Below are 13,560 nucleotides of genomic sequence, written 5' to 3'. Positions count from 1 at the left end.
TTGACTTTTTAAGTGTTTCTAATACTGTCTTTTAAATTTATCAACCATGGGGGGAAAAATAGAAGACCTAATTTGTAATGGCATTTACACTTTTTTTTTTTTTTTTTTGCGGTACGCAGACCTCTCACTGTTGTGGCCTCTCCCGTTGCGGAGCACAGGCTCCGGACGCGCAGGCTCAGCGGCCATGGCTCACGGGCCCAGCCGCTCCGCGTTATGTGGGATCTTCCCGGACCGGGGCACGAACCCGTGTCCCCTGCATCGGCAGGCGGACTCTCAACCACTGCGCCACCAGGGAAGCCCTACACTTTTTTTTTTAGACAACTCCTACGTTACAGTTTGGTGCTACTTATTTTAATCAACAATTTCAGAGAATTACACACATCTCTAGTCACCAATTTCATAGAATTCAAAGGTGTCATACTTTTCTAATAACTTTAATAAAAACAGCAGTAGTTTCCTGTTCTTGATTTTGCCCCATATTTTATTTTTTGAATGTCAAGAGCCAAAAATTTTTATGAAGATAATTTGTTGAAAAGGTAATTCCAACATTTGACATACCTGATTGAAATGCCAGCATCACTGTATAAATTAGAAACAGCAAGCAATAGTTGATAAAGCTCTGAAGCATGGGGGTATTCACTTTGTATCTTTCTGCCAAATACTGGCTGGTGATGGCTGTCCCACATATACACAAGGACAACATCTGACCCAGGGCAATTGTTTTCAAAATATTCCTAGAAAACAAAGGAGGAAATCAGAGGAACTGGCAAGTAAGTTATATCTTTCACACACACACACACACACACACACACACACACACACTTTAGGGCTAAACCAAAAGGAAAATGCTAATAATTCCAGGTGGTTCTTTATTTCATTTTATCGCTTACTTCATATGCACAAAAATTAAAGCATTGGATTTTGAGAGACTACAGTTTTATTCTCTTTTACATTTCTAATTTTCCCCTCATTACCACAAAAATACATATTCCCCCAGTTCACTGATGATTTATTTAGAGATCATTTTGATTACTTTGCTATGTCATATTTTATTTGAATTATGTGTGTATGATTTTTTTTTTTTTTTTGCAGTACGCGGGGCTCTCACTGTTGTGGCCTCTCCCGTTGCGAAGCACAGGCTCCGGACGCGCAGGCTCAGCGGCCATGGCTCACGGGCCTAGCCACTCCGCGGCATGTGGAATCTTCCCGGACCGGGGCACGAACCCGTGTCCCCTGCATCGGCAGGCGGACTCTCAACCACTGCGCCACCAGGGAAGCCCTGTGTGTATGATTTTTTAAAGCTCAACTTTAACTCTAGTTTTAAAGTCTTCCTATTCATTGTTTAACATTTTCTCATCCTCTCATTCTCCCAGAGACTTGGTTCCTTCAACTAGAAGCAGAGGCTTTCAATGTTACCTACATGTTAGAATCATGGAGCTTTTAAAAATGCTAATATCCCGGGCTGCACCTGAGACCAATCATATCGTCGCCTCGGGGGGTGGGTCCAGACCTCGGTGGAGTTCAAAGGTCCCCAAGTAATTCCAAATGCAGCCAAGATTGTGAATCACTGTTCCAGAGGCTGGCACTTTGGATCCAGAGAAGAATAAGATCTAGACCCTACCCTTTGGCATTTTAAAAGAGAAGTACCTTAACAGCCAACTACGAAACTGCAGAAAGCAAACTACACAACAACAGTGTACACTGTTACAACAGTAACAGTGGTGTGATTAAGGGGCTGAGAGAGCACACAGGTACTATTGGTTAATTCTGAGTGAGGGAGTTAGCAGGCAGGGAGAAAACTGAGAAAAGTTTTATGGAAGAAGTGATTTTTCAGTTAGGTTTGGAAGTATGTATATAAGAGATATCTAGAGGAAGAAGTAGGGAGAAGGGAACCCAGGAAGAAGTAACTGTAGGACCAAATGTAGAGGCACAAACATGCAATGGTCGGTTCAGGAAATATCGAGTGGCCTATGCCTAAGGCATAAGGTCAATTGCAAAGAGTGGAGGGCAAGAAGCCTGGAAAAGTAAGTAGAGGCCAGACTGTAAAAAGGTAGCTCTGGGGCTTCCCTGGTGGCGCAGTGGTTGGGAGTCCGCCTGCCGATGCAGGGGACATGGGTTCGTGCCCCGGTCCGGTAGGATCCCACATGCCGCGGAGCGGCTGGGCCCGTGAGCCATGGCCGCTGAGCCTGCGCATCCAGAGCCTGTGCTCCACAACGGGAGAGGCCACAAAAGTGAGAGGCCCGTGTACCGCAAAAAAAAAAAAAAAAAAAAAGGTAACTCTGGTTATTATGAGAAGGACTACTGAAGGTTAGAAGGTTAATATAATGATCCATGACTGAACTAAAGCCACATAAATGTGAATGTTAAGTAGAGAATGATGTGAAAGACTCACAGAGCCTAGTGATCCATTAAATCTCAGGAGGAGGTATTGAAAATGATCTCTGGGTTTCTGGACTAGATGACTGGATAGATATAAGGCTGCTGACCAAGACACAGAATACAGGATGAGAAGCAGGTTTGGGCAAGGGGAGAGTACTGAGCTTAATTTGAGAACACTAGAAATTGAGGTGGCTGGAAGGTCTAAGAGAAAAACATTAAGAGGTTTGTGACAGGCAGACTCTAAGATGGCCACCAGTGAATCTCTGTTTCTGGGTAGTTTTACTCTGTGTAATCTCTTCCACTTTAACATGGGTTGGATCTTTTACTTGATTCTAACCAATAGAATACAAGAAAATTAATGGGATACCATACTATACAACACAGGGAATATAGCCAATACTTTATAATAACTATAAATAGAGTATAATCTTTAAAAATTGTGAATCACTATATTGTACACCTGTAACTTATATAATATTGTACATCAACTATACTTCAATTAAAAAAAAAAAAAACCAGGATACCACTTCCATGGATACACTACCTGAGGTTATAACTTCCATCTTGCTACCCAACTCTATTGATTCTCTTCCTTGCTGGCTCGGATCAAACAATCTGCAATATATAGACAGGCCCACATGGAAAGGAACTAAGGGTGGCCTCTGGTCAACAACCAGCAAGGAACTGAGACCCTGAGTCCAACAGTCTCCAAGGAAATAAATCTTGCCAAAATCAACATGAGCTTGGAAGCAGATTCCCTCCCCAGTCATGACTTCAGATGAGACTCTAGCCCTGGCTGACACGATGACTGCAGCCTTATGAGAGACCCTGAAGCAGAGGGCAGAGCTAAGCCATGCCCAGATGCCTAATCCATAAAAACTATGATAACAGATGTGTATTGTTTTAAGCCACTAAATTTGAGGTAATTTGTTACACAGTAGCAACAGATAACAAATACAAGGTTGAAACTCTGGACTTCAGAAAGACCATATCTGTTTTACTCTCCACAACATATCCAGTGCTGGCACTTTGTTGTCACTTAATAAATAAATATTTGTCAAGTGAATGTAAATGGATAAAGAAATTACCACATATGCCCAAATATATGGTTACCTCAAATATAAGACACTTCCACACTTATCCAATGAAGTTCAATAGTCAGAGAAAGACAAGAAATTATGAGTGCCATGATACAGAAACTAAGAGTAGAAAAACATTTCAAGAAGGATGAGCTCATCAATACTACAGTGTCAAAAACTGCAGAGAGAAAAGATGTCATCATGGCTAAATAGACACAGTTGGACTGGCAAGCTGGATGCTGCTAGATGGCTTGGAAGGAAAGCATTTTGTTAGTGGTAATGACTAAAGTCAGATTCTAGTGGGCTGAGTGAGTAGAATATGAGCAAATTAATGCACCAAACATAAATAGCTCTTTTTTTCTTTTTAATGATGAAAAGGAGAACAGCGATGGGGAAAGAGTTTGAAGTATTCTGCTTATTAGCAGCAGTGTTGAGGACAGGGTTTTTGCTTGTTTGTTTGTTTGTTTAATTATTATCTTGTTAAAGAAGCAGGGAAACTTAAACAAGTTTGGGAGATGAGCAGAAGGCAATATGGGTGAAAACTTGAAAGAAACTTAAAAGAAATTAAAAGAGATGATGAAGACATATAGTTCCTGGAAGGTTCAGGGACCAGGATTGAGAATACTGCAACTTTTATTTAAATGTTCTCTACATAAATACTTCCTTCCAGAGTTGCCCTAAGCAAAATAGAAAATACCCAAATTGCAGAAGACAGAGAATATCTGTTCTAAGAGTTTACAATGTATTTTTTCTTTGGAATATTTGCTTCAGTAATTTGCAACTAATCTCAAACAATCCTAACACAGGCAAAAAGAAAAAGGGGAAATTTGCTGGGTAAGTCAACCCTAAATATATACTTATAGAGCATCTACAATGTGCCAGGCCATGAAGATACAAAACTGGATAGGCACTCTCTGTGCCTCAGAGGCTCAGAGACCATTGGGGATAAGTAGGCATATAAACTAGTAATTAGGGCACAGACAGACAAGTACAAAAATGGGCTACTTACAAGAACCTCAGGGGTTCACTAGACAGGCACAGTAAGGAAAGGTATCTCAAGCAGAAGGAATAGCAGGTACAAAGGCACAGAGTTCTAAAACAATATGGCACATTCAGGGATTTCAAGTGGGTTGGTGTAGCTATAACCCAGAGTGTAAGAGAAAAACAAGAGCAGCAGATGATGGAAAAGTCAATAGAATCGAGATCAAGAAGAGATCTAAAATAGGTTCTAAAGTTGGTATTTTATTTTGCTGGTGGTAAGCTCATTGAAATCTTCTGAATAGGAGAGAGTAAAGAGATTAGCAAGGTAGGAATTGAGCATTCCTGGGTCCCTAAATATGTCATAGCACATTATGTCATAACACAGAACACCAAAACCTAACCCTTAATTCCTGCCATGGAAGCCAATTAAAGAGGAAAATTGACAGAGACAGATCTACCTAATATAATACCCAGTTTTCTGGATCAGACACCTGTGTAGATAACAATGTAATTAATCAAGATCCCAAAGACAAAAGGAAAAGGCACATTTGGAAAAGAGATTAACTCCATTTTGGACATGCTGGATTTTGTTTAATTATGAGACAGTCAAGAAGAAATGTCCAGTAGACAGTTTGGAGCTGGGAAAAAGGACTGGATTGGAGAAATAAATTTGGGAATCATGATCATAAAAGTGGTAATCGAAGTTGGGATATAAATGAGGTCACTAAAACATATACCTAAAAATTGAAAAGAAAAGAGGGTAAAAAAGAAACTTCCTGGGGGACTTCCCTGGTGGCTCAGTGGTTAAGAATCCTCCTGCCAATGCAGGGGACACTGGTTCAAGTCCTGGTCCGGGAAGATCCCACATGCTGCAGAGCAACTACTGAGCTCGTGTGCCACAACTACTGAAGCCCATGTGCCTAGAGCCCGTGCTCCACAACAAGAGAAGCCACTGCAGTGAGAAGCCCCACCGCAATGATGAGTAGCCCCCGCTCACCACAACTAGAGAAAGCCCACGTGCAGCAACGAAGACCCAATGCAGCCAATAAATTTAAAAATAAATATATAAAATTATTTTAAAAAATCAATCTGGGAAACAGCAACATTTAAGGGGCAGAGGAGGAAGAGGAATTAGAGATGGGGATGAAGGGGCATGGCCAGAGAGACGCAGGGAGAAAACAAGGAAAAACACTCTGGAAGCAAGAGTAAGTGGCATTTCAAGGAGGAAGCACTCTACAGTTTGAACTGCAGCAAATTTCTCCTAACTGCTCTTCCTGCTCTACTCTCTCTCTCCACAAATATTGCCAAAATCAACATATCCCCCTTGTGTTCTCCCCAATCTCTTAGCCCTCCTGAGATAAGTACTTTCTAGAACTTGGTATTTAACATTCAATGCATTTCCATATATTTTCATATTTACAGAAGTATCCTTATGCAATGTATACAATTGTTTTGTCTGTTTTAATTTTTTATATAAACAGCATCATACTAAATGTATACTTTTGCAACTTGCTTTTTTGATAAACATTGTTCAAGAGAGTCCTCTATATTGATGTTAGTTCTAGTTCATTCCTTTCCACTACTGTATAGTACTCCACTATGTGATTATATCACACTTTATTTATCCATTCCCTTATTATTAGGTTGTATTCCAATTTATTTTTGCACTTATAAACAATGCCTCTACAAACATTCATATGTGTGTCCCCTGACATACATATCTAAGACTTTTTCTGGGTTTTAGCAAACTATGTGCTAACATATAATCTCCTCCACACTCAGGATGGCCTGATGGGTACCATCTAGACATCTGCTGGAAGCAGTGAACTCAGAGTACTCTACAACTATAATGAGTTTTTATTTGTGTCATGAGTTTCTATTTGTGTCATGAGTTTCTATTTGTGTCATGAAGTTTCTATTTGTGTCATGAAGTTTAAAGAAATCATTTGCTCTGGAGATATATTTAAGAGTAGAATCATTGGTTTTAGGGCATGTCTTCAACTTTACTTGTTTTGCTAAAATGCTCTTCAAAGGGTTATATCACTCCAGTTTACTCTGTTACTTTCAAAAGGAAGAAAATGAAGCAACTTCACCCTTCAACAGGCAGAAATTATATCAGGAAATGGCCAGACCCAAAGACATTTTATTAGGCTACTGAAGGAAATTTTCACCCAGGTGAGCAAGAGGTTAAGGACTTGCTCCCACAGAGTAGTATTCTTGTTTTAAAAATTTATTTATATATGTATTTATTTTTGGCTGCGTTGCGTCTTCATTGCAGTGCGCGAGCTTCTCATTGCCGTGGCTTCTCTTGTTGTGGAGCATGGACTCTAGGCATGCAGGCTTCAGTAGTTGTGGTTTGCAGGCTCTAGAGCACAGGCTCAGTAGTTGTGGCGCACGGGCTTAGTTGCCCCGCGGCATGTGGGATCTTCCCCAACCAGGGCTCCAGCCCGTGTCCCCTGCACTGGCAGGTGGATTCTTAACCACTGCACCACCAGAGAAGCCCCAGAGCAGTGTTCTTTCTAGGGATGTTCTACCTGTCACAGGCTGATGAGGCAAACTGGATCTGTGGGTTGCTACCTCTTTCTCTTATGCTCATTTCTTCCTGAAGGAAGCATAGTTTGCATCAATTCTGGATGTTATGCTGCCCTATCCTAGGCATAAGAAATTCACCACTGGGTCCTGTATAGTGTACTGGGAACCTACAGAAGTATAGGCCAAAGCCAAAGAGTGAAAAAGTGCATTCACTTTGTGTCATTGTCCCCAACCACATACTTCCCTCTGGAATCATGTGTGGAAGGGTACCTGGCCAAGGAAATGGTTCCAATTTTCTGGTATTTCATTGTTTAATGACCTCATTTCTTTAAACTTCTCCTCCTCTCTTCCATGGAACAAAGTCTCAGAATTGCTAGATTTTGTTGCTAATGCCCACTTTTTTAAGTTGAGGAAACTGTGGCCCAGAAGAGGGGTGTGTCTTCCCTAAGATCATCTCAGGAGCAGAGTCTGTGCACAAATTGTCTGACCACTGAACATCTGCTGTGCCCGCTATACAACATGGTCTTAGGATAGTAAGTGAGGTCATCTCTCACGGCTGATATCTTCTTACCTCCTGTACCTCTTTGTCCTCGCTCACCTTTCCCTACATTCATCTCTTTATCCTCCTTCACTTCTCCAAGATTTTATAACAGAGCTTATATTAGGAAACACCTTCTTCAAAGGATCCCTGCACCTCACCTTGCAGTCAGGAAACAAAGGGTCTAGCCTAATTTCCCTGCTACCAGTATTAACACTGTTTCTCCGTATGTCAGGAGGGCATTGGATGTCCAAAGTACAGGACACTAAAAAGCTAATCAAGGGGCTGATAACTTTATCAAATTCAGAACATTCTTTGCAGAACATAATGGGCTCAAAAGCAATAATAAATGTGAAATATGTGAGAATAAGAAATGTGGAAGCAGTAAGCCCTGTTCACAAATTGAGAAAATTCCTCTAATAAGCGCACATTTACATTAAAAAATAGCACAATTAAGCAAGCTGTCCTCCAACTATAAAGTATAACCATCTTCTAAAAAAAAAAGTCATAAATTGAGTATGGAGATTTAAAGTTACAGGAATGCACTTCTCTTGGCTCCAAATCATAATGACCTCATCTATAATGGAAGAGGAAGAGAGCAAGAATGAGAGCAAGTTAGAAAGACAGAAAGAAAGAGAAACTGAAGGGGGTGGAGGCTGAACAAGGGCAAAAGAAGAGAAAACCACTCAGACTTGTAGAGATACCATAGGCCTCAAAACAATTTTTGTTACTTATGGCTTCCTATTTAAGCATTTGGATTTCACAAGGTCCTAATGCATATGAATTCTGAATTAAACAAAGGGACTCTCTCTACACCTTAATAAAACCTGTTACTCTCTAAGGGAAGCTGACAGAAGCAACATGCATCTAACCATAGGACATATCCTGCCACTGTTTTTCAAACGGAACCTCCACTGAAGTGAACTTCAATGGCAGGATATGATCCAACTCCAAGACATATTTTCCAAGGCAGCTTCATGCTGTGGGAGCCGGGACACCAGAAAGCAGGGCAAACAAGTCATGGATCATCAGGGGTAGGGGTGGGAAAACACGTAGAAAATAAACTAAATAACATCACTTCTGACCACATTACTATCTGGATATATTGTATGAATTTAAGGAATAAAAGAAGAAAAGACTTTAAGGCATTTTATTTCCCCCCTTCTTTCTTCCAGAAAAGCTAAAGTACGTATTTTAACATCCCTTCCATTTCAAAACACATACTCATGCACATGCTTTCCAATGAAACTATAACTTCTTTTATTCATTTAATCAGTCAGTAAACTCTTCAGTCATGTACTTACTAAAGTTTCTTGGGTGCCTAATATGTGCTAATAAGCACAGGGAATTTAGAAGGCCCATGTATTTCATGGTCCCAGGCCCACTTCTCTCCAGAACAGGTCAGCAGGCTCTTGCTGTGTGCCCTGAAAAAATACCATATCCCTCTATCCTAGCACCTACCATGCTGCTTGTGGTTCTTCTTCCTCCAGGACTCTAAGCTCCAGGAGGACAGGGACATTATATTCTCCATGAGTAACACAGTGCCTGGCACAGAATAAGTGCTTCAAGGATATTTGCCATTGTTGAACGTGCTAAGGAGCTTTCTGTCTAGTCGAGGAAACAGACCTCACAACACAGAACCACAATAAAATGGGAAAGTGTCAAAACAGAGTTGTATGCGTGGCCAGGGTAAGGAAAAGTCAAGACTGCCTGGAAAACGTTCACAAAGAATGACCAGAAAGGTGAACAATTTCCAGGAAGATTCAGGAATGAAGGATTTTTGCCTAATTCAAACACTAGCTTTACATAAAATATACACAAGACACAATGACAGGACTGATTCATTTATTCAGCTCTTCTTCATTTGGAATGTCAGGTTAGATTGATAGTCCTTTACCTGGGGGTACATTTAAAAATCATTGGGAGCTTTAAAACAACACCAGAACTAAGACATCAGCCCAAACGAGTTGAATCACATTCTTAGGAGGTGGCATCCAAATATCAGTCTACTTTAAAAGTCCCCTAGATGCATCTAATACACAATGAAGATGATAAACCACTGAATTATTTGAAGAAAAAAAAAAGTGTCAAATGACTGATACAATGCATTGTTTGAATGCAAATCACACATTTTTGTTCACTTTATGTCTCAAATCCGTGCTGCTAGGTTGTACATTATCATCTAAAGGCAAGATTTAGTATCAAAGCTAAAAGACATCTATGGAGCCGTCTCCTTGGGGAGATTTTTAAATCTATCATACCGCCATCTGTAAATACCCGGGATAGAATAATAACTTGAGCACTTCTATAAAAATCCTATTACAGGGGCTTCCCTGGTGGCGCAGTGGTTGAGAATCTGCCTGCTAATGCAGGGGACATGGGTTCAAGCCCTGGTCTGGGAGGATCCCACATGCTGCGGAGCAACTAGGCCCGTGAGCCACAACTACTGAGCCTGCGAGTCTGGAGCCTGTGCTACTCAACAAGAGAGGCCGCGATAGTGAGAGGCCGGCGCACCACGATGAAGAGTGGCCCCCGCTTGCCACAACTGGAGATAGCCCTCGCACAGAAACGAAGACCCAACACAGCAAAAATAAATTAATTAATTAATAAACTCCTACCCCCCAACATAAAAAAAATAAAATCCTATTACAAATCTGGAAAGAATAAATCATCACATTTAGCACATAGATTATCCAGTGTCTATTAGTAGAGTATTTTAAATTAGACTGGAAGGAAGCTAAAATATGATAGTTTTTCTTTATATAGTGAGTAGCAGCCTAGATGACCTGTTATATTCTTTCCTTATCTACATTTCTATGATTCAAAAATTTAGCCATTAGTGTATCATCTAATGCTAATAAGCATAAGTAGCTAGCAGTTTTGAAGAACACACATTCTGATGTAATAAAGGCATATTCAAAACTCAAAGTGGCCAAGCAAGCCAAATTTCAAAGAATAGAAAGAGCAGTAGTATATATTATTACCTCAAAAGGAAGGCAAGTAGGGAAAGGTAATTTTCTTTTTCCCCCGTTGGATTATGCCTTACTCATTGTAGATGTTCAGTAAATATATACAGACTATTCACTGCAGCACTATTTATAATAGTGAAAATCTAAAGAAAAAAACCTGTATGTCTAAAAATATTGTTGCAGGAAAGAAAGTGAGCACAAGAGGATGGTCATGTCCCTGGTCTCAGGCGAGTCCCTGGGACGGCTGCCAAGTGTGGGTTCTTAGCTTCACACAGGAAAGAATTCAAGAGTGAGCCATAGTAAAGTGACAGAAGGTTTATTCAGGGAGATACACCCTCCATAGACAGAGTGTGGACCACCTCAGAAGATGACAGGCACTAGGGTATGCAGTTGTCAGTTTTTATAGGGGTGGATAATTTCATAGGCTAATGAGTGGGAGGATTATTCCAACTATTTTGGGGAAGAGGTGGGGATTTCCATGAATTGGGCCACTGCCCACTTTTTTGCCTTTTATGGTCGGCCTCGTAACTGTCATGGCGCCTGTGGGTGTGTCATTTAGCTTGCTGATGTATTGCAATGAACATATACTGAGGTTCAAGGTCTAGTGGAAGTCAATCACCCACCATCTTGGACCCAGTTCGTTCTAAACGGTTTACGTCGTGTCCTCAATGGCTGTCATTCTTTTAAAGGTTGTGCCCTGCCGCCTTCCTGTCTCAGGGGACTAGCTTAATAAACACAAAGGAATACCGTGCAGCTATAAAAAGCAAAGTAAATATCTCTATACACTCTATAAAATGACGGCCAGGAGATACTAAAAAAAGAACCAAATGAGGAGGAAAATGGGTATGGAATGCAAACATTTACCTATATTTGTTAGTATTTTTAAATGAAAACAGGTAACTTTTTACAGTTACCTATAGGTCAGGAGAGAGAGAAAGTAAGAGGTACATTATGTCTGAATATGCCTTGTTTTATAGATTTGTCTTAGGAGCCATGTATTTTACATAATTATAAAACAAAAATTAAATTTTTTTAAAAGCTACATATAAAATTAAAAACAAAATTTTAAATGAACTTAAGGATGTCTTAAGTTGGTGGCAAAACCAAATAGAAAGGAATTATTTCAAGCGACTTTAAAACACACTAATTTGACAGTACATTCCTAATAGAATATACCATAGAAACAATAAGAACTGTAAAATATCTTAAACTTTTTAGAGGTAGTGTTGCATACTGTGGAATAAAGCAAACAAGAAATGATATTAATGTATTGATTTTGGGTACAGGAAAAAGGAGATGAAGATGTAAGACTGAAGAGGTTATATTAAAAACCCTATGGTTCTGAACTTTATTAAAAGTTAGAATTAACTCAAAGGGCAATCCCTCCCTTCCTATACAAATTATACCTCAGGGTAATGAGTTAATGACAGGGAGTTTGTAGAAATACTTATATAATAAATAAAAATGGAATGACAGAAATAGAATATCATTTTACAACCCCTAATAAAATAATAATCTAGGCAATAAAACTTGATAGCTCCTAATATAACAACAACAACAATAAAGACAAGCAAATGTTATGCATCTCCTGAAGATAATACACAATATCTATGAAATAGTCTTGCCAAAAATGTAGGACCACAGGGTTTTTAACAGGGGTCCACTGATCAGGTCCATGAAAATATTCTGGGAAATACATGAACTTGGATGGGAAAAAAATACATCACAATACGTTCCCTTCGATTGTGAACGTGGGTAACAAACTGTAGAAGTATTAGCAGTACCTATGACTTTGCTGCCAAAGAATTCACAGATATTTTCATATCATATGACAACTATTGCTGAAATTTCAAAATATCATCACTACTCCAAAATCATGGTAAAGACCCATTGTGAGATCTTGTTATTTAACGTGTTTTTTTTTAAAGAAAAGAAGCACATATATTAACATCATAATATGTTTTAATAGTTTAATACCTAAACAGATGTAATGTGTTTCCACTATAATCCTATATATTTTATTTTCTGCATTTAAAAACAGTATTCTGAGAAGGAAATACTATACATCCACCAGAAAGATACAATCAGCAAAACTGAGAGTGTGGAAAACTCTCCATGACAAATGAACTGTTTCTTCAAAAATAAACTGCAAGAAAAAAAAAGAGCCAAGAAAAGAAAAAGACAACAACAACAAAAAAGAGCCAAGAGGAAGAGGAAACGTATAGAAGAAAAAGATGTAGATATAACAACCCGTTGAAATGCATGGGCCTTATGTGCATCTTGGTTTAAAAACACTATTTTTAAAATTAAGCTATAACTGGGGAAATCTGAACATGGACAAGATATATGATAGTAAGGAACTATTGTTAATTTTTAGGGGGAATAATGGTACTATGATTATGTTTCTTAAGCCCTTATCTTGCAGAGATCAATACTGAAATATTTATGCATGATATTATATGATGCTTGAGATCTACTTTAGTATAATCCAGAAGGGGTGAAGTGGAGCAGTGCAAATGAAATGAGTTGATAATTATTGGGTGATGAGTACATCACAGCAGGTAATAGTCTCTATTTTTATTTAAACGTTTCCATATTTTTTAAGCCTAACAGAACCCCCACATTTACCCATGATAAACCCAAACATCACATTTACTTACTTTCAGTTACCAACTAAGCATGGTAACACTCATTTTCTCTTGCTCATCAGAAGTTTTAGTGTCTGATTAGTTAAAAGAGAGAGAAGGAAAAATAAATTCATTATTACTTAACAAATGCAATTTACAGGAGTTTCAATATACATTAATTCCTGTCAGAGAAGTAATGAAAAGGGGTTTATAATGGAGGAAAACCCTAAAGATTGCTGATCTAATAAAATGTCTCACATTATACACTACTTAGTATGTGTTTAGCTCCCCAGGTAGGTTGTAGGCTACTAAAAGGCAGAAACAATGTCCTATTCATCTTTGTTTATCCAGTATGTGAATCAATACGGGCAGGCTGAATTGCTGTAAAGGTAAAAAATGCCAGGAGAGAGGGGCTTCCCTGGTGGTGCAGTGGTTGAGAGTCCGTCTGCCCATGC

The 13,560-nt window shown here is 39.3% G+C and overlaps 1 protein-coding gene across 1 annotated transcript in view; it reads right to left on the bottom strand.

Annotated features, from left to right (window-relative positions):
- The window catches only part of SLC35F2 (solute carrier family 35 member F2), a 50,073-nt gene that overhangs the window by 19,705 nt on the left and 16,808 nt on the right, over positions 1-13,560 (bottom strand). The window contains exon 2 of the mRNA XM_060018016.1: positions 559-734. Coding sequence (XP_059873999.1) covers positions 559-734 — 176 coding nt within the window. The remainder of the gene's footprint in view (positions 1-558; positions 735-13,560) is intronic.

Source organism: Delphinus delphis, chromosome 8, assembly GCF_949987515.2.
Source record: "Delphinus delphis chromosome 8, mDelDel1.2, whole genome shotgun sequence".
Lineage (NCBI taxonomy): Eukaryota > Metazoa > Chordata > Mammalia > Artiodactyla > Delphinidae > Delphinus > Delphinus delphis.
The sequence above is the reverse complement of the archived record's forward strand: the minus strand, read 5'-3'. Positions and strand labels throughout refer to the sequence as shown.